Below are 20,251 nucleotides of genomic sequence, written 5' to 3'. Positions count from 1 at the left end.
GGCCCCACGGCCTGTGTCCAGAGGACGGGAGCCTGACTGAGCCGGCCACTTTCCAGAAGCTTCTCGGGAACGGGGAAGCTGCCGGGGCCTTGCAGCCCCCACCCTGGGCGGCACCAGGGGCAGCTGCAGGCGTCGGGGGCTCCGGGGGGCGGGCACCCAGGGGCAGCTGCAGGCGGGGGCTCCGGGGATGCTCCCGGTGGCCGGGACAGGCGAGTGTCCCTCCGGCCGCCCCCCGGTCTGCGCCCCTGCAGGCCGCGAGGGTGAGGTCAGGGCACCCTGGGGCGAGACGGGCCAGGGCTTCTCGGGGTCCAGCCTGGGGTGCTCACGGCGGGAACTAGCCACGCCCCGGCCGGGGCACCAGCACCGCAGGGGACGCCGGACGCACACACGGCCACCAGGCTTGAGGCCACGCCCCACGCACAGGGCCCAGGCCTGCCTGGAGCATCCCTGAGCACAGAGGCAGGAGTCACCCCCGAACACCGCCGGGGTGGCCCAATCCAAACAACAAGGCCCCTCCCCTCCACTCGGGGGCCCGGAGGGCAGTCCTGGGTCCAGGGCCGCGGGACCCCCAGCCCAGGTGCGTCTCTCGGGCACCCTCAGGGCTGCCCCCACCTGCAGACCCCGAGGGGTCGGGGCTGGTGGGGACGCGCGGTGCCCCCTCAACAGGGCCCAGACGTTGTGCAGTCAAACCCCCACAGCCACCGAATAGCTCCTCGGTCACCCCAAGTCCGCCCCCCTGCCCCCTCAGCCTCCCAGCCCCAGTGCTCAGCGGCCCTCAGGCTCCCAGCCAGTCCTGACCCAGCACGGACACCTCCTCCAGGAAGCCCTCCGCCTGGCAAAACAGTCGGGACAGACCCCAGCCCAGAACCCTCTCGGCCCCCCGCTGGCCTGGGGAAGGGGCAGCCACACCCCGGCCCTCCCACAGGCCCCGGCCTGGGCCCACCCCAGCTCAGAGACCCCGGGCAACGCACCTGGGCCTGACGGACAGCAGGTGAGCGGGGTCCCCGCCGGGTCAGCACTCGGACCCCGGGCCTGGTTGGGCGCGGGAGGGGCACTGGCCCTGCCTCCCCCTACCGCCGGAACGAGCCCCCGCAAGGGGGTCCGTGTCCCCCAGGTGTGGGGGCTGCAGGAGGCGGCGGGGAGGGGGCGCAGCTGGGGTCCTGGGGGCGCCTCCCCTGACCTCCTGCCCCCAGTGCCCCTCCTGACAACACACCGGCCCTGGCCCCTCCGGCCTCCCCGCGGGCCCGCGCTGCCCAGCACTCCGGCCTCTGACCCTGCGCTGACCCGGGCCCCCGGGCCAGGCCCCGCCGGTCTCAGGCCTCCCTCGCTGCCCCGCCCCGGCCCTGGGCGCCCATCACTTCTAGGAACTGCAGCCCCTGCTCTCGCCTCTGGGCCCCAAACTCCTCCGGCCGCTCCAACCAGTTCCAGCACCACCACCTCCAGGAAGACCTCCCTGATCCAGTGGGGAATGGGCTCCCCCTGCACCTCCCCTGCCCCTGGAAACTCACGGGAAATGGCCATGACGGTCAAGGCCAGGGTCCCTGTCAGTGGGGTGGGGGACACAGTCTCCAGGGACCTGGATTCAAGGTGCAGCCGCAGCTCAGCCGCATGGGGGCCAGGCACCAAGGCGGCCTCCAGCTCACTCCACACACCCGAAGGACCCCTGAGCTGGACGGGCGGGCAGACGGCCCAGGTCCTGCCCAGGAACCCTCTGCCCGGCATCAGGCAGCAGACACACAGGCTCCATCAGCCTTGCAGACATCAGGGAGGGCTTCCTGGAGGAGGCCGACGCCCCCACCTACTGCAGCGCAGCAGGGGAGCTCTGGCACTGGGGACTGGACTCCTGGAACTGCCGGCTGGGGCAATGCTGTGTGGCCCTGGCACAGCCCCTCACCCTCTCTGGGCAGGATGGAGCCCCTCACCCCTCCATTCACGGAGGAGAGCACGGCGTGCGGGACGGGGCCGTGGCACGCAGAGAGGCACCCCAGCTCACCCGCGGCCCCCACGCCTGCCCGGACACGGGGGTCCGCAGGCGGTGCCCTGCCCCCGCCGGTCACAGGTCTCTGGGCGTGTGGCTTCCTGCCGGCTGCGTCACGTGCGCCCGGGTGTGGGCCGGGGGCCTCGGCGGGGCGGGGGGTGGCAGGCCCAGGGGCCGGGGCGGCCGTCCCCCGCCCCCATGCTTCCGGGGGGCCAGTGAGTCAGGCGGGGGGGCAGCTGTGGCTCCGCCCCGGCCCAGAGACCCCGGCCAGCCGCCCGGCAGCCGGCCCGGCCCGGGGCGGCAGCAGGAAGTTGGGAAACGCACACGCGCCCTTTCCCCACGCGCAGCTGCCACCGCCGGTTTCGACACGCAGCCGGGCCACTGCCAGCCCCGGCTGGGGTCCCCGCGCAGGCGGCCCGGCGGGCGACGGGCCCAGTGTGTCACGGGGGGCGGGAGCGGGGGCGCTGCTCCCTGAGTGAGGGGCTCAGAGCCCCCACAGGGCCCCACCCGCGGCTTCCCAGGGGCCTCTCGTCCGTCCCACCGTCACCCCACAGCCTCAGCACCTCCCCACACGCGGACCCCACAGGCCACGGCGACGGGGCCCCGGAACTGCAGGGCGTCCCGGCGCTAGCGAGACGTGGGCCAGGGTCCCCCGGGAGGGCGGCTGCCATGACAGGGGACTGAGCCCCATCGGTCCCCCGGGAGGGCGGCTGCCATGACAGGGGACTGAGCCCCATCGGTCCCCCAGGAGGGCGGCTGCCATGACAGGGGACTGAGCCCCATCGGTCCCCCAGGAGGGCGGCTGCCATGACAGGTGACTGAGCCCCATCGGTCCCCCGGGAGGGCGGCTGCCATGACAGGGGACTGAGCCCCATCGGTCCCCCAGGAGGGCGGCTGCCATGACAGGGGACTGAGCCCCATCGGTCCCCCAGGAGCGCCCACCGAGCCCCGAGGGCACAGGGCACAGGAACTGGGGCAGACTCCGCGTCTCCGAGACCGTCTCCACCCACCGTCTCCTCCGCACTGCCCTGCCACGGGACAGACGCCACGGGACAGACCGCCCACAGGACAGACACCACGGGACAGACCGCCCACAGGACAGACCGCCCACGGGACAGACGCCACGGGACAGACGCCACGGGACAGACTGCCCACGGGACAGACTGCCCACGGGACAGACACCACGGGACAGACCGCCCACAGGACAGACCGCCCACGGGACAGACGCCACGGGACAGACGCCACGGGACAGACTGCCCACGGGACAGACTGCCCACGGGACAGACACCACGGGACAGACCGCCCACAGGACCGCCCACGGGACAGACGCCACGGGACAGACTGCCCACGGGACAGACGCCACGGGACAGACGCCACGGGACAGACCTGCCACGGGACAGACCACCCACGGGACAGACCACCCACGGGACAGACGCCACGGGACAGACCGCCCACAGGACACCCTGCCACGGGACAGACCGTCCACGGGACAGACGCCACGGGACAGACTGCCCACGGGACAGACGCCACGGGACAGACCTGCCACGGGACAGACCACCCACGGGATAGACCGCCCACGGGACAGACCGCCCACGGGACAGACCACCCACGGGACACCCTGCCACGAGACGGCCCTGTCACAGAACCTCCCTGCCCCAGGACCGCCTGCCGTGCGCGTCCCTGCCCACGGAACTGTTTCGCCAGGAGGCCTCCCTGCACGGGACCCCTGCAGCCCGGGCCTCGGCCACTGCTCAGAAGCCACAGACATGCCGAGTTCGGTTCCCCTCGATGTCCTGGGCGCGCGGAGCCGGGGGGGTCCTCTGCTGTCCCAGCCCGGCGTCCCCACGACAGCCCAGCTCCGGAGGACCTCCCTGGGAGACACGCCGGCCACACCTGGGCCCCCCGGAGGAAGCTGGAGCAGGCGGGGGCCGGCGCAGGATGGGCCCGGGACTTCGGTCAGACCCACAGGACGGGCAGGGGCCAGGTCGCGGCTCAGCCTGGGCAGGCCATGGTCCTGGGCGGGACGGCCGCCGCCTGCTCCTCCCTCCCCGGGACGGCTGTGGTGGTCTCTGGGCGGGGATCGGGGCCTGGGGTACAGCCAGTGAGCCACGGCTGCTGGGGAGGCTCGACGCTGAGCCTTGGGGGCACGGGGGGAATGGGGGTCCCACCCGAGACCAGAGGACGCTGGCACAGACTGAAGGATTCCGTCCCCCTCGCTGCCTGGGGGCCCAGAACCTTCCGCCCGCCCCACCGGGCAGCCCCTCCCCACACACCCTCAGCCCCGCCCTGCTCGGCCCGGGGAGGGGGCAGAGGGGGCTGTGCAGCCGGCCGGCCGCGCCCCGTTTCTGATTCAGGCTGACAGAGTCCCTTCCTGGGAGGCCGCGCCCCAACACCCCGCCCGCTGGCCGCCCCGTCCTCCCGCCCGCTCCTGAGGGCTCCACTGGGTGTCAGGCCCCCCCCCCCCCTCGAGCTCCCGTCCTGAGGGACCCCGCGGGGCGCACGAGCTCTCCCCGCGTGTGTGCGGCCCCTCGGGAAGGTCCGGAAGGTTCCGGAAGGGCTGGAGACTGGCCCTGTTGTACACTCAAGACCCTGCCCGTCCGCCCCGCCCTGGGCCCAAGCTCTCCGCGAGCAAGCCTGGGAACAGGCCCCCCGGCCCCCGGCGCCGGGGCGAGTGGGAAAACTGAGGCCGGGGAATGGGTGCCTGCACCCAGCCCAGGAGAGGGGTCAGGCACACGCCCCCAAGCCCCTCTCTAGAGGCCGGCGTGGGGAGCCCTGGCCAGCGCCCCGCAGGAACCAAACCCGTCCGACCGCCCGCCCGCCTCGCCCCGGCGCCCGGGCAACTATCTGCACCATCAGGTCTCCCAACCCGCCGGGCCCGGCCCAGAGAGAGGCGGGCCAGGGGGTGTTTGGTTTGGGCTCTGCCCTGGAGGTGCTTCCACCCGCTCTGGGGGGCCGGGGGTGCAGGGCCGGGACACGCCTCCCTCTGGGGCAGGCCGAGGCCGGGCGGGGCGGCCCCTCGCATCCAGGTGAGGGGTCGGGCTCGGGGGTGCGCAGGGGTCCCTGGGAGCGGGCGCCGGCGGTGGGGCTCTTCTTCCTGCCCCCGGACACCCGCAGGGGTGAGGCCCGAGCCCGTCCGCCGCGAGAGCCGCGAGCACGTGTGGGAGACGCCCCGGGACAAGCAGGCCCATGGCAGGGTGACCGGCAGCCCCTGCCCCGCAGCCCCCGCCCCGCAGCCCCGCCACCAGGGGCCAGGCCAGGCTGCACCCCTGCACACGGCCCGAGTTCCCACAGCCCAGGAAGAAAACGGGGCTCGCCAAGGAGGCTGGGCAGCAGGTCACCCCCGGCCTTGGCAGGGCCGGCGGTGCGGCGGGCAGCGCCCGGGGAGGGCGGGAACGGGGCCCGCAGGTGGCCGGGCTCGCCCAGCAGGTGCAGCGGCCCCGCGCTGACTCACGACCCGGAGGCCCGGCCTGGCCCGGCCCGCAGGCCTCAGGCGTGAGCCCCCGCAGCGGGCGGGGCGGCCAGCAAACCTGCTGACCGCGAGCAAGGCGTGTCCGGCCGCACGCACGGGCACACAGGCGGGCCCGGGGAGCAGGCACAGGCGCACACGCGCCTCCCTGCACACAAGTCAAGTTCACCCCGAACTACGCACCCGCACATACGTGCCCGCAGAGTGCACACCTGCAGCCTGGCACAGGGACACGCCAGCACATGTGTGCGTGCACTCAGACACACACGACGCGCATGCACACGTGTAGGCACTCAGCCATGTGCACACATGCTCACGCCAGCACACCTGTGTGCACGCATTCAAGTCACATGCACACAGATGTCCACTCCCTGCTCTGGCCCCTGCGGCAGGCCCCTGGGTGCTCCTGGGGGGAGAACAGCCTCCCTGCTCCACACCCCAGCCCCCTGCAGGCTGCCTCCCCAGCAGGTCTGAAACACACACACACACACACACACACACCACACACACCACACCCCCGCACACACCACACACACCACACACACATCACACACACCACACACACACCACACACACATACCATACATACACACACATACCATACACACACACACCACACACATCACACACCACACACACACATACCACACACATCACACACACCCACACACACACCATATACACACACACCAACACACATACACACCACACACACCCCCATACACCCCACACATCACACACACCCCACACACACATACCACACACACCACACACATCACACACACCCCCACACACACCACACACATCACACACACCACACACACATACCATACACACACCACACACACACACCACACACATCACACACACCCCCCACACACATACCATACACACACACCATACACACACACCAACACACATACACACCACACACACCCACACACACCACACACACACATACCACACACACCACACATACACCCCCACACACACCACACACACACATACCATATACACACATCACACACACACCACACATACACCCCCACACACACCACTGGACACACACACCATACACACACACCACACCTGCCACACACACACCACACACATAACATACACACACATCACACACACACCCCAAACACACACATACCATACACACACCACACACACCCCACACATACCATACACACACACCACACACACACACACACACACACCCCACACACACACACACCCTTGCAGGTCCCAGGAAGCCTCACCAACTCCTCTCCGGCCCAGACCACAAGCCAATCCCGGGTCAGCCACAGAAGCCACAGGCTCCCTGGAGTGTGGACGCCGCTGGCCCCAAGGGAGATGAGAAAAAACCAGCGCCCGGCGGCCAGGACTCTGACAGCCGTGCCCCCCCGCCCGGCCTGCAGGGCCTGCCTGCTTCCTGGGGAAAGCCCCCCGTCCACGCTGAGACGTGGCCCCAAAGGGCCGGGGCGGGTGGACCAGTCCGCAGGGCTGAGGAGGGGCGTGCAGTGCCGCCAATGCTGGGCCTCAGGCACGGCCTCCCCCGGCCCTCGCCCGGTGCCATCCGGCCGCACCCAGGACACGTGCGGGAGCGCCTGGGCAGCCACAGGCCCGGGACACCCCCCACCCCGGACAGAGCACCCCCCCGACTCTGGGACAGAGCCGGTCCCCCACCCCGGACAGAGCAGCCCCCCAACTCCCAGATGGAGCAGCCCCCCCCACCCCGGACAGAGCAGCCCCCCCACTCTGGGACAGAGCCGGTCCCCCACCCCGGACAGAGCAGCCCCCCCACCCTGGGACGGAGCAGCCCCCCCACTCTGGGACAGAGCCGGCCCCACCCGGGCCGTGCAGCTTGGGTTTCACTGATGAAATATTCAGCGCGGGGACGTGTGTGGAGGTGCCCGGAGCTCGGCAGGACGTGCAGCTGGGGAGCCGCCCCCCAGCGCCTGCACCCTGCCCCGGCCGGGGCCTCGGGGGTGCGGAGGGGCCCTGACCCCACCGCTGCCTCAGGACAGAAGCCCACGGGGGCAGGACACGGGGACAAGGCAGAGGGACAGAGGGACAAGCCAGGCACCAGTCCTGGGGCAGGGACCCCAGCCCTGCCCTAGGACTCTGTGCAGGCACAGCCGGGAGCTGCAGCCCCCAAGTCACTCACTCCCTCAGGCCCTCAGCCTCAGTTTCCCCTCCTGGAACAAGGCTCAGTCGGTGCCACCCCCACCCTACCTCGTGTTCCCAGGGCACACCTGCCCCTCAGGCCCAGGGGGCTGGGGGGCACACAGCATCCCAGGACCCGACACCAGGCCTCTGGGCTGCTGCAGACCACCCACGGGCCTGCTGCCCCGCCCAGTGACACCACAGACAGGTCAGTCTGATGCCCAGGGGGTGCCGAGCCCCATCGTCACTGCCCTGATGACAGAGCAAGACCATGCGCTGGGTGGGAGAGGCCCTAACCCAGGAGGACTCCCTGGAGGAGGCTTCATGGAAGCAGCTGGTAAGGACTGAGGGGCAGCTAGCGTGAAGGGCACACAGGGCAGCGGGGGGCACACACGAGTCAGGGACCCGGTGGCCCCGACGCCGAGAGAAAGCTCAGCGTCCCACCTTCAGAGAAATCAGGGCGACGCAGGTCTGGGGCAGGGGCCCGGGAGGGGAAAGCCCCAACTTCCCTCTCGCCACAGCTGCCCTGAGTCCCACGGGGACGCCAGGCCTCCCCCGGCCACGCTGCCCCCGGCAGGTGCCGGGCTGGGGCGGGCGGGCAGTGCGGGCGGGTGCGTGGGCCCCGAGGAAGTGCCCTTTCCCACAGTTTCCAAAGATCCTCTTTGCTCGAAGGCCCAGGCGGGCCCAGGATGGCTCCCTCGGGGCCGGCCGTGTCCCCCCGGGCAGGGCCACAGTGCCCGCGAGGCTCCCCACCCGCCCAGCTCAGTCCAGTGCTGGCAGCTCTGGGTGGGCCCGGGGCCACCCACAGGGCCTGCCCTGCCCAGCCCCAGATGGAGGGCGGGGGTGGAGCCAAGGGACGCCCCGAGGAAGGGCCCCCAACACCCCACCCCAGCTCAGGTCCGGCCACCGGCCCGGGCACCCACACCCGCCCCGGGCAGAGGCCAGAGAGTGGACGAAGCAGCCGGGGCTGGGGCCTCGCCATGGCCTCTCCCCGCCTGGCCCCACGCAGACCCCCCAGCTGCAGCCCAGGGCCTGCCCCCGCGTGGCCGAGGCAGAGGGTCCCCACGCGGGCAGGACCCCCAGGCCCGCGTCCCTGGGCCGGGTCCCAGCGTCCACCGCCCGGGGGACCCCCGTGGGCCCCAGACAGGGAGCTCGGCCCCGCGCCTCCTGGCCGTGAGCTGCACCCTAGTCCAGGCCTCCACCTCGCACGGGACCCCAGGCCCCGCCACTCTGCACCCCGCCCGGCGGGGGTCCTCTGGGCACTCAGCCCCGCCCGGGCCAGGCGTGAGGAGCGACACGGAGCCACACGCCCAGGCCGTGGGTCCCGGGTGCGCCCCGCCGCAGGCCCAGCACCCCGGCCGGGCCGGCCAGGAAGCCGTGGAGACCGGCGGGCGGGGGCCGCTCCCGAGCTGCTAAAAGGAGCCAACGGGGAAGTAAAAATAGGAAATAAAAATAAGATCGCTCCAGCCTGGCTGTTTGTGTCGGAAACCAGGCCCCTCCGGCCGCCCACCCGCCCGGCAGCCCCGCCGGTGCCCGCCGAGCCCCCGCCCCGCCGCCCCGCCCCCACCCAGGCCCACAATCAGAGGAAGGACTTCCGGCCTTCCTGAGCCGTCCCCGGCCCGCGGCCACCACACAGTCCACACGCCCGGGACCGGGCACCGGGCCCTGCGGGAGACGCGGGGCGTGTGGCCGGGCACAGAGCGGGGCTGGCCAGCTGGTCCACACGCCTCTGCCCTGCACCCCCGCAGCACCCCTGTCTCTGCCACCTGAGCACCGGACTGGGAGCACAGCCCCCAGCACCGCGTGCACTCGCACACGCTCACACGGACGCACATACATGCATTCACACACTCACACCCAGACAGACTACACGGACACGCGCCCCCAGGGAGGCAGAGTGCACGGGGCACAGGGTGGGACGGCCCTGCCGAGCCCCCACACACCCACAGCCCAGAGGGTGCAGCCCCCACCCCAGCGGGGCCGAGTGCCCGGCCTCGACTCCCAGGGCCCCTGCTCAGCCGCCCCCTGGCTGATGCCGCAGACTCTCGCGGGCCTGGGGCCAGGCTGGGGGTCCGGCATGGGGTGGGCAGAGCGGCGGGGCGGGCACGAGTCCCCTCGGCGGGCAGCCCAGGGCCCACCGCCCTCAGTCCTGAGTGAGGCCCCGGCATCAGAGTGTCCCTCGGGGTGGGCCTGGGGGTGTCCCTGACCTGGCCCCTCCCCGCCCAGGAACCACAAGGCCCCATTCCTGCCTCCCGCCCGCCCTCCACCATCCCTCAATCTTCGCTGCCCACTTGCACCCAGGTCTGAGCTTCCGGGCACGACACGCCCGGGGGTCTTCCCTGGAGACGCCAGGAAGGGGGGCCGGAACACAGCTCTGCGCGGTGCCAGCCCTGCAGGGAGACGCCTGAGTCTGACTACCCAGACGGTCCCCAGACGGTCCCCAGCACCCCCAGGCTAGAACCAAGAGTTAAGAGCAAACTGCAGGCTGGCAGAGACAGAAACTGCCACGCCCAGCGCACTCCTCTGCACCCCGCAGCACCCACTGCAGAGGCCCCGCCATACCCACCAGGACCACTCCTTCCCCCCACCCCAGAGAAACGGCCTGTCCACCCCGGCCCGGGCGAGGATGAATGACCAGCCTTATCCACGTGGCCGGACTGAAGAGGGAGGCGGGCATGTGACCAAGCCCCCCCCCCCAACACACGGATGCCTCAGCACCAACTGCCCCACAGTGTCCACAGACAGAGCGAGAACAGGGGTGGTCGGGCGGTCTGCCGAGAACCACAAGGCCACAGCTCGACCTCTGACCCCTGGCAAGGGTCAGAGAGGAGCGGGAGAGAGATCGGGCCAGGCCAGGGTCAAAGTGTCCACACATCTGGCCTCGGGCCGGCAGGAGCCTGGCGCCCGCCCACCGGACCCAGCACACCTGCTCGGGTCGGCCCCGAGATGGGCCATCGGGCCGGAGAAGGGGTCCGACAGCCCCAGCGTCCACGCCCACCCCAGCCTGGGAGAGCCTGACCCCTCGGACCCCTGTTCCCTCCAGCACCCGCCCAGAGCGCCCCCGCCCCGCCCTCCAGACCTTGACCCCAGCCAGAGGCAGAAAGTCCGGGGCAGGGCGGGCGGGGCGGGCGCAGGGCTGCGCCACCTCTCTGGACTCTGGCCCGGCCTGTCCCGGAGCTGTTTCCCTCCGCTGGGGGGGGCCCAGGGGGGCCAAGGATGGGCCCTCAAAGCCGCCCCACGGCCGAGCACCTCCAGGACCCGAGCAAGTGGGTGGGGTGCACAGTCCCCGCGGGGCGTCTCTCAGCCACGGAGCACTGCACCCCTGCCCGAATCCCGGCCAAAATCCCTCACAGACCCACTCCGGCCACCCCGCCCCAGGCCTGGGCTCCCTGCCCACGAGCTCCTACGCATCCGTCAAAGCGCAGCGTGCCTGACTGCCTCAGTTTCCATGGGCACCAACCGTGGCCTGGACAACTGACTCCCAGCCCAGCCCAGGGCGGCTCTCGCCAAACTGGCCGGAGCCGAGGGGCGGGAGAGAGGCCGGCTGGGCCTCGGGTGGCGGCTGGCCGGAGCCCGCTGGGCCACACAGGGCAGGGCAGAGAAGGGCCGGCGGAGGCCAGGGAGGGGCGCCGGCCACCCAGCGCCCCTGAGCGGCCCCGGGAGGTGTCCGGTCTGCAGAGGCACCACCGGGGGCTCAGGGCGGTGGCCAAGCGTCAGGCCAGGTGGGCGCAGACCCCGGCCAGGGTCCCGGGGCACCTCGGCGTGAGCGGGACCTGGGGAGGCTGAGCACACGCGGCCACACCACGCGTGGGCAGGGGCTGCAGACCGCGAGTGCCCGTGGCCTGCCGCCCAGGGGCGCGTGGGGACCGTGGCAGCTCGGCAGAGGCCAGCACTGCCCCCCACGACACACAGCGGGCACACGCGGCCGGCGAGTCTCCAGGGGGCCCAGACACTGGCGTCCAGGGGTCCCCAGGGCGGCCACGCCGGCCCCCGCGCCCAGCTGGCCAGGGACTTCCTCGTCCTGGACAGCACCGGGAGCTGCAGGCCCCTGACCCCAGTGCCCAGGAGAAGGCCCCCGGGCACAGGGAGGCCACAGCCAGAGTGGACAGAGCAGATGGCCGTGTGGCTGTCCCAGGCCCAGGGGCCCCAGGGCCTCCAGGCCCACCCGGCCCAGCCCGCCTGATGCCCGGTCGGCCGCACCCTCACCTGCCCAGACCCAGCCCGGGATGCGCCGGTCAGTGCAGAGCCCCAGGACGGGGGGCACAGGGGGATCCCCAAGCTCAAGCCCTACAAGCCCACAGACGCCCAGAAGTCGCAAGGCCCCAGGAGCCCCTCAGGCCCTGCGCTGTCCCTGCCACCCTGAGTGGCAGCCCAGGCCCCCCCCACTTCCCCACTGCAGCCCTGCAAGTCTCCGGCCTGGTCTGCCCTGCCCTGCCGTGGGGTGCCCCAGTCTCTGACCTGCCCTCCTCTCCGGGGCGGACGGGAGGGCCAGACCCACCGGCACCACAGGTGAAACCTACCACAGGCCCCGGAGGAGACTGGACATGTACACGCGCGTGTGTGAGAACATGTGTGTTCATTCGTGAGCACCTGTGCATGTGTGTGTAGCACATGTGAGCATACTGTAAACATGCGGATGCTCATATGTGAGCTTGTATTTGTGTATGTAAGCACATAAATGCTCATGTCTACACATTAACATACTATGGACATGTGTTCATGTGTGTGCATGTGAGTACACTGGGCATGTGTACTTGTGTGCATATATGGGTACACATTTATCTGTGTGAGTGTGCATATCTGTGCACATGTGCATGTGTACGAGTTTGTGAGCATCTGTGAGCATGTGCATGAATGTGTGCATATCTGTGCACATATGTATGAGGATGTGAGCCTCTGTGCTCATGTGAATGAGCATGTGAGTGTCTATGTGTGTGCATGAGTGTGTGAACATCTGTGCACATATACGTGTGTGTAAGTATCTGTGCCCATATACACCTGCGTGTGAGCGTATGTGCAGGTATGCATGTGTGTGAGCATCTGTACATGTGTGCTTGAGTGTGTGTGAGGATCTGTGCACGTGTGCACGAATGTGTGAGCATGTGTGCACATCCATGTACGTATGCATGAGAGCATCTGTACATGTGAATGAGCATGTGAGCATCGTGTGCATAAGCATGTGCGAGCATCTGTGAGCATGTGTACATGTGTGAGCATCTGTGCACATGTGCATGCATGTGTCTGTGCATGTGAACATCTGTGCACATGTGCTTGTGCACAGCATCTGTACGCATATGCATGTGTGAGTGTACGTATATGTGTGTGAGCATCCTGTGCAGGTGTGAGCATCTGCGCCCGTACATGTGCTTATCTGTGCAATGTGTGAGCATCTGTACACACGTGCATGAGTATGAACATCCATGTGCATGTCTGTGCATGTGTAAGTGCCCACGTGCGTGTGCATGTGTCTATGCACGTATGCATGTGTGTGAGCATCTGTGCATGTATGCTTATGTTCCTGTGTGTGCACACGTGAGTCACTGTGGCCTGATCACGTATGTGTGTGCCTGTGTACCATCATGTGTGCGTTCACCTGTGTGTGAGCCTGATCATGTTTCTGGCCATGGCACCCCTTGTCCTGAGGACCAGGTGTGTCGCCCCCCCCACGCCTGCCCCGTGCAGCAGGGGCCGCTCCGTGCCTCCAGCCTGCCCGCTGTGCCCGCAGCTGAGAGCCTTCGTCCAGGGGCTTCCACTCCCCGAGAGCCCCCAGGGGACACGGCGAGGTCCAAGGAAGCGCCCCCCAGTCCCGGCCGCAGGGAGTGAGGCTACTCCTGGCGGGGGACGGGACTCAGAGGGCCCCAGTCCAGGCCCCTCCCCCAGGCTGACTCGGGCCGGCCCAGCCGCTTAGGGGGCCCCACAGTCGGCCGGGAAGGGGGGCGTGGCTTCCGGGGGCACTGCCTCAGAGGGCCGGATCCCGAGGGCGCAGTGAGCCCAGGGACAGAGCAGGCGCCCACAGCCGGGGGCCGGCCCAAGGGCAGCAGCGGGCCAGGAGCGCCCAGTGGGACCCAGAGGAAACGGACGGGCAGGGGTTCAAGGCCCAGCAGGAGTCCCGGCCAGCGCTGCTCACCTGTCCTGCCCAGGCCAGAGCTCAGCGCTGGACACTGACGCAGGGCAGACGTGCGGGGCACCAGGACGGACGCGGCCAGTGCGGGCCCCACGCTCCCGCACGCGTGGCGGCCCACTCTATCTGCCTGCTTTCTGCTCCACGTCACACTCGCTCAGCTGCTGAGCCAGACAATCGCTCCGGAACTCTGGGGTGCGACTCCCCGTCTGGGAGGGCCGGGCGCAACCGCTCAGCACACCGGGCACTGGCTCGGGGCTGTGCACCCCTCACGGGCCGAGGCCGCTGGGGACAGGCTCCTGCAGCATGCCGGGCATCCAAAGCTGGCCAGCAGCTGACCTTGACCCCCTCACCCCTGACCTTGGCCCCCTGACCCCGCCAAAGCCCAGGGTCCTTCCTCACCCCAACCCTAGAGGCTGTCGGAGGGGGGTGCAGGTGCCCCAGGAGTCTGACCGGGCGGGGCGGGGCGGGAAGCGGGTGGGGGAGGTGGGAGGGGAGGGGAGTGGCAGGGAGGGCTGGGCGCCCATCCAGGGCACCCACGCACCGGCCACTCCAGGACCACCGGTCAAAGTTCGCAAAGGCGGACCTGAGTGGGCACCAGCGCCCCTGCAGAGCCCGGGCCCACCCTGCCCACTGCACGCGCCGTCCCCACCGGGAGGAGGCGTCTCAGGATGGAGCCGGCCGCCCGCCCAGACAAGCCTCCGAGGGCGCGAGGCAGGTCCCGGCCTGTGGGCCTCAGCCCTGCCGCCCGGGAGGGGGCCGGCCGGGGCCTGCTCGGGCCTCGGGCCTCGCGGGCCGGCGCCCTCTCCCCGGGCGGCAGCCGCGGGCCGACCCCCTCGGGAAGGTCCCTCGGACGGCGCTCCCGGGGGTGTGGTTCCCCAGGGCCCTGAAGGACGGGCACAGCTGGGCGAGCCGCCGGGCGGCAGCTCCACCCACCCGGGCTGGCCAGTGGGGGTCAGGGCGCAGCCCGGCCACCCGCCTCAGGTAACAGCCGGGCCAAGGCCGCCTCTGGGGGCTGTTTTTCTGGCCCGGACACTTCCCTGGTGGACAAACAGAGCCCCCGCCACCTCTACCCAAACAAGTGCTCGGCCGGGCCAGACAGCGCTGCGGGCAGCTCCCCGGCCACGTGACCTGTTATTTCGGGAGGCCCCGGAATGTGCTATTCTGGGTCCTGGGAGCGCTGACCCTCGTTTCCAGAAGCCCCTCGCCGGGGCTCCCGGGCGCGACCCCCGGGGCGGGCGGCCAGCAGCGGCTCCCCGCGTGCCCGCGCCGCCCGGCTCAGCACATGGCCAGCGGGGGCCGCGGGGGGTCCCTGCGGGCGGGCGGCGCGGGCACTCGGCCGGGCAGTGCTCGGGCAGGTGAGGCCAAGCCGCGGCCGGGGTGCGGGGCCCCTTGTCCCGCCGGCAGCTCCAGGCCGGCCGGTGGCCCAGGGGTCCGGACAGGCCCGGCCCGACCCCCGCCCCCGGGCTCGCGCCGTGTTGACAAAAGGCTGAGGCCAAGTAGCCGCTCCAGCGGGCCTTCAACTTGCTGGTCCGGAGTCAGGGAAGATGAAACGCAACCAGCGCGGGACGCCGCGGCCAGGCGGGGCCACCGGCAGGTCGGCAGGCCCGGGAGCCGGCCGGGCACAGGCCCCGGGCAGAGCCCACCGCGCCCGCCGGCCCCCGCACGCAGGGAGCCGCCCCACGCCCCTGCGGCCCGCTCAGTCTTCCCATCTGTCAGATGGGCCGCCCGGCCGGCCGGGCGCGGGAGCGGCGCCGCCAACTTGGCGCTCGGGCCGGGGTCGCGCCGGGCGGGGGTCCGGCCCGCGCCGGCTCCTCCAGCAGCGGCGGCTCTGCCGGCCCCTCGGACGGGCCCGGGCGGCCTGACAGCGCGCGGCCCGGCCCGGCCCGCCGCCCCCGCCCGGCGCCCCCCGCCCGGCCCGGCCCGGCCCGCGCGCGGCGGGGCGGGGGTCCCCGGGGGGCGGCGCGGGAGGGCCGCGGGGGGCGGCGGCGCCCGCCCGCGCACAAGTTGCCCCGCGCCGCCCGGGCCGCCAGGCCGCGGGCCAAGTGCGAGGCCGAGCCCCGCGCCCGCCCGCCCGCCCGCCCGGGAAAAGTTGCCGCGGCGCCCCCCGCCCCCGCGCCGCGCGCGCCGCCCGGCACTCACCGAGGGGCAGGAAATGCTTGGTGTCCATGGCGGCGGCGGCGCGGCGGCCCCCGGCGCGGCCGGCCGGGCCCGGGCGGCGGGAGCCGGCGGCGGCGGCGGCGGCGGCGGCGCGCGGAGGCCGCGGCGCGGCGAGTTGTTGCAAAAGTCGCCCAACAATGTAAACTACTTGGGCCTGCGCGCCGCCGCCGCCGCGCGCGCCCGCGCCCGCGCGCCCCCGCCGCGCGCCCGCGCCCCGCTCCGACCGCCGCGGCGCCGGCGAGGGGGGTGGGGGGAGCCGCGGGGGGCCCGCGACGGGCGCGGGCTCGGCGCAGCGCCGCCCGGCCGCGCCCCGCCCCCTCGGCCCGCGCCCCGCCCCGCTGCGCGCCCGCGCCCCGCCCCCTCGGCCCGCGCCCCGCCCCGCCGCGCGCCCGCGCCCCGCCCCCGGGCCCCGCGCCCCGCCCCGCCGCGCGCCCGGGCCCCGCCCCGCCCCGCCCCCGCCGCCGCCGCCGAGTGGCGCGCGCCCTGCAAACTTGCAAGTTTGCCTCCGCCAGGGGGTCCCGGGAGCCGCGCGGAGGCGGCGTGGGAGGAGGCGGGCGCGGCGGGGGCGGGAGCAGAATTCCCTCCCCGCCTGCCAAAAAAAAAAAAAAAAAAAATCCGCGCCGGGCGGAGGGGGAGGAGGAGGAGGAGGAGGAGGAGGAGGGCCGAGAGCGGTCTGGCCATTGTCTGTGCGGCCACACAAAGCGGCCAGCCGCGCTCTGCGCCCGGCCCGGGCCCCGAGCCACCACAGAGCGGCCGGCACGCGGGGAAACTGAGGCCCGTGGCGGGAGCCCTGCCTGTCTCCCCGGTCGGGCGGCTCTTCCCCTGCGCCCCCTCTCTGGGCTTGGTCCACCCACGCAAACACACTTCTAGGCCAAAGAGAAAACAGGCCCCTGGGCACCCCCGGCGCCGTCCTGCAGCGGGCCGCGTGCGCTCTCCCGCCAGGCTTCCCGGGCTGGGCGTGCGCCCTGGGCCCCGCTGCCCGGACTCAGTGCACAGGCCCGAGGAGGCCCCCCTGGGGTCCCCTGGAGCCGAGGCGGGGGTGTGAGGGCTCCGAGCCCGACACATTCCTGGGGAACCAGCCAGCTGGAGGGAGGAGGGTGCCCAGTGGTCACCCCCAGGGAGCAGCTGCCCCCCTGCCCAGGGTCCAAGCTGGGTCCCAGCACACCAGTATGACCTGGGGTTGGGGCGGGAGTGACCTGAGATGGGCGGGGGGCAGTCCCCGAGGGGAGCCCTGACCCCACGGCCCTGAGCCAGTCCCACTGGGTCTCGCGGGGCCCCTGGTCTAGCCTCCCCCAACCCACGCCTGTTGGTGCCTCCACCCCAGCCCGGCATCCACCCGTGGCCACCCCACCCACTCCACCACACCTCAGACGTCCTTCCGGGCGGCGCTGGGCACCGCGCTGGGCACCCGGGGCGAGGCAGGAGCGGGCACGGGCACCGCAGGCCCCTGATGTGCCCCTGGCCCAGGGGCCCTCCTCACACGCAGTGAGGAGACACGGGCCACCCAGCACCCTGTGCTCCGGGGTGACAGCCTCTGCTGCGTGCCCACCTGGGGGAGTGGGCGCAGGTGGGCCGGCCCCCCGCGAGGTGAGGCCAGCCTGGGCCTCCCGCTCAGGGCCCTTGGGCGGGGGGAAGAGGTGAGGGGTTGCCTTGGAGCCAGCCTAGTCCCCTCCCACATGGGCAGGCCGGGACCCATGCCCAATCTGCCTCAGTTTCCCCTCCTGGCTGGGAGATAAGCAGAAGGCAGAGACCCTAAGTGGTATTTACCGCAACTCTTAGGACTGTCATTAGAGCGGGGGCCGGGGACCCCCCAGGGGCTGAGACGCCCACCAGGACCCTGAGGCCGGCGAGCTGTGCCCCGACCTCTGGCACCGCGGGCAGCTGCGGGGCAGGGGTCTGGGAGGGGAGGGTGGCAGGGAGAGCCGCCGAGCGGGCAGGCCCAGGCAGGCCGCACTGTGGGAAGAAGCTGCCACCTCTGCCCCTCCACCCCCCGCCCCTTCCAGGAAACACCCACAGACACACCCCCAAGGCCCCAGGGCCCTGGGAAGTGCCCAGGGCCCCTCTCTGGGCACCCAGCCCCGGTGCCACCGGGTGCCTGCGGAGGGCGGGACCCGGCTGGGACCCCCGCCCTAGGCCCTCTCCTGGGGGGGGGAGGCCTGGCACCCCCCCCCCCCCGTGGACAGCTGGAGACTCGGCCACTCCCTCTGGCTGCGGCAGAGGCTGGCCCCAGCTCCCGTGGCAGACCCTCAGCCCTGGTCGCCCTGCGGCTCTGCCCCTGCCGGACCGGCCCGTGCAGACCAGGCCGCGGCAAGTCTGGGCCCGGAGCCGCCCGGGAGCCGCCGCGTCGCCGGGGAGGCCTGCTGGCAGCTGCCGTCTCAGCCGCGCGGTATGGGCCAAAGGACGCCCTGGCTGCTTCCAGAACCTTCCCCCAGGAGGGCCCACGTGATCCTGCACTCACAGGGGCCGGGATCCGGCAGGCAGGCGGGGGCAGAGCCGGGAGCTGGTGCCGGCCCCCGCCCACGTGCCCCGGGCCCTTCCCTCGGCCTCCGTGTCTCCGTGGGTGCCCAGAGCCAGAGCACGGCCCGGCCCACGGCCCCGGGGACAGCAGGGGCCTGTCCAGGGTCTGCCGCCACTCGGCCTCCGGGGAGGGGAGGGAGGGAGGGAGGAGAGGGGAGGGAGGGGAGGGGCGGGGACAGAAGCCACCTTGCGGGGCAGCTGCAGGCCGTCCTGCGAGGGGGTAGTGCCTGCCTCAGGCGGGCCTTTGGGGACGTCCCCGGAGCTGGAGCGGTGCTGGGAGCCAGGCCAGGGCTGGGGAAGGGGCCAGGGGCAGGATCCTCCCAGGGCCCCTGAAGGAGCCCCTGATGGGGTGGGGGGACACGCGGGAGGCCTGGGGCTCCCTGGGTACCTGGCCAGGAGCCGTGTGCCCGCATCCGTTCCTGCGGCCCCGCACGTCACACGGCCACTGCCCACCCCCGGCCCTGCCCCCCTCCCTGGCTCAGCCCCCTGGGGAGGGTGGCGGAGCCCAGGACGGCCGGAGCCGGTGCTGACACCCCCCACACACACGCCCCACGTGGTGGGGGCAGAGGAGCTGGGCGAGGCCAGAGTCCAGGGAGCAGGGTGCAGGCGGGCGCCCGGAGGGGAGGAGGCTGGCGTGGCGTGGCTCGAGCTCGCGTCTCTCTGAGCCCCCCGCTCTTCCCCCGAGACCCCGGCTCGGAGACCAGGCCGGAAGTGGAAGAGGGAGGGCGGAATCAGCAAAGGCCCCGCGGCCGAGCCCCCGCCCCGCCCTGCGCCCCCCGCCCTGCGCCCGGCTCTGCTGGCACCGCAGCCCCTGCTCCCTACCCCACGGGGGCGCGTCTCGGACCACCCCGGGCACGCAGGCCCGCGGCAGGGTGCAGATAGCGGGCAGTGGTTCATGGTGTGTGTCTGACACGCAGGGCCGGGCCCTGATGGCCAGTCGGCGTCCGTCAGGTCCACGGGTGACGTGGCCGCTGTGAGGTCAGCGCCACGGCAGGACCCCCCGCCGCCCTCGGAAGGGGACGCGGATGCGGCCACACCCTTGTGGCCTGGTCCCAGGTCCAACCTGGCTCGCTGCCCACCCGGCCGCAGCAGGAGGCCCCGCACGGCTCGGGCCGGGCAGCCTGGACCTGCCGCGGGCACCAGCAGCAGGCAGACAGCAGCCCTGTTTCTGTCCCCTGGGCCCAGTAAGGTGCAGACCCCGGCCCGGTGCCCCGACACGCCCACCAGCGCGGCCCCACACCTGAGGGCTGTTCCCGAGAAGGGCCCGGGGCCTAGGATGACTCTCCCTGCGCCCCCAGCCTTGGTGCTCAGGGGCCCAGCGGGGCTGATGTCAGCGTCCCCCCGCCCCGCTTCTGTGTCCTCCTGGCCTGAGACAGAGCCCTTCCTCCCGGACTCAGGCTGCCTCTGGCCTTGAGGAAGGACCCTGGGGGCAGCCCCAGCCACCATACCCCAGCAGCCACCCTGGGGGAGCAGTGCCCACCCCCCGGCGGTCTTTGCTTCCCCCACTAGGAGGGTCCCACCCGCCAGAGGAGCAGAGTGAAGACACGTGGAGCATGTCCCGGAAATGGGGGTCCCAGGGGTGGGCCAGACCACCTGTCTCCAGCCAGAGGAAGGGCAGAAGCCTCTGGCAGGCTGGGTGGGCACAGGCGGGGGGCCCTGTGCTTCCGGGAACCCCTCTTCCCGAGACCCCTGCCACGCCCCGTCTCAGTAACTGTGGGGCCGGGACCCTCTCCCAGCCCTCTCACCAGACACTCAGGGAGCAGAGGTGCGAGGGCCAAGAGGGACCCCGGCACCCCCGCAGGTGCTGTGCGGCCGGGGAAAGCACCCCCCCTGGGTG

At 72.0% G+C, this 20,251-nt stretch overlaps 1 protein-coding gene across 1 annotated transcript in view; it reads right to left on the bottom strand.

Moving 5' to 3' along the window:
- The window catches only part of RXRA (retinoid X receptor alpha), a 33,892-nt gene extending 17,924 nt beyond the window's left edge, over positions 1–15,968 (bottom strand). Inside the window, exon 1 of the mRNA XM_055133088.1 lies at positions 15,880–15,968. Within this exon, the coding sequence (XP_054989063.1) occupies positions 15,880–15,907 (28 nt within the window). The 5' untranslated portion in view covers positions 15,908–15,968. The remainder of the gene's footprint in view (positions 1–15,879) is intronic.
- Between the last annotated feature and the right edge of the window lie 4,283 nt (positions 15,969–20,251).

Source organism: Sorex araneus, chromosome 1, assembly GCF_027595985.1.
Source record: "Sorex araneus isolate mSorAra2 chromosome 1, mSorAra2.pri, whole genome shotgun sequence".
Lineage (NCBI taxonomy): Eukaryota > Metazoa > Chordata > Mammalia > Eulipotyphla > Soricidae > Sorex > Sorex araneus.
This window is presented reverse-complemented; position numbering and strand designations above follow the sequence as displayed.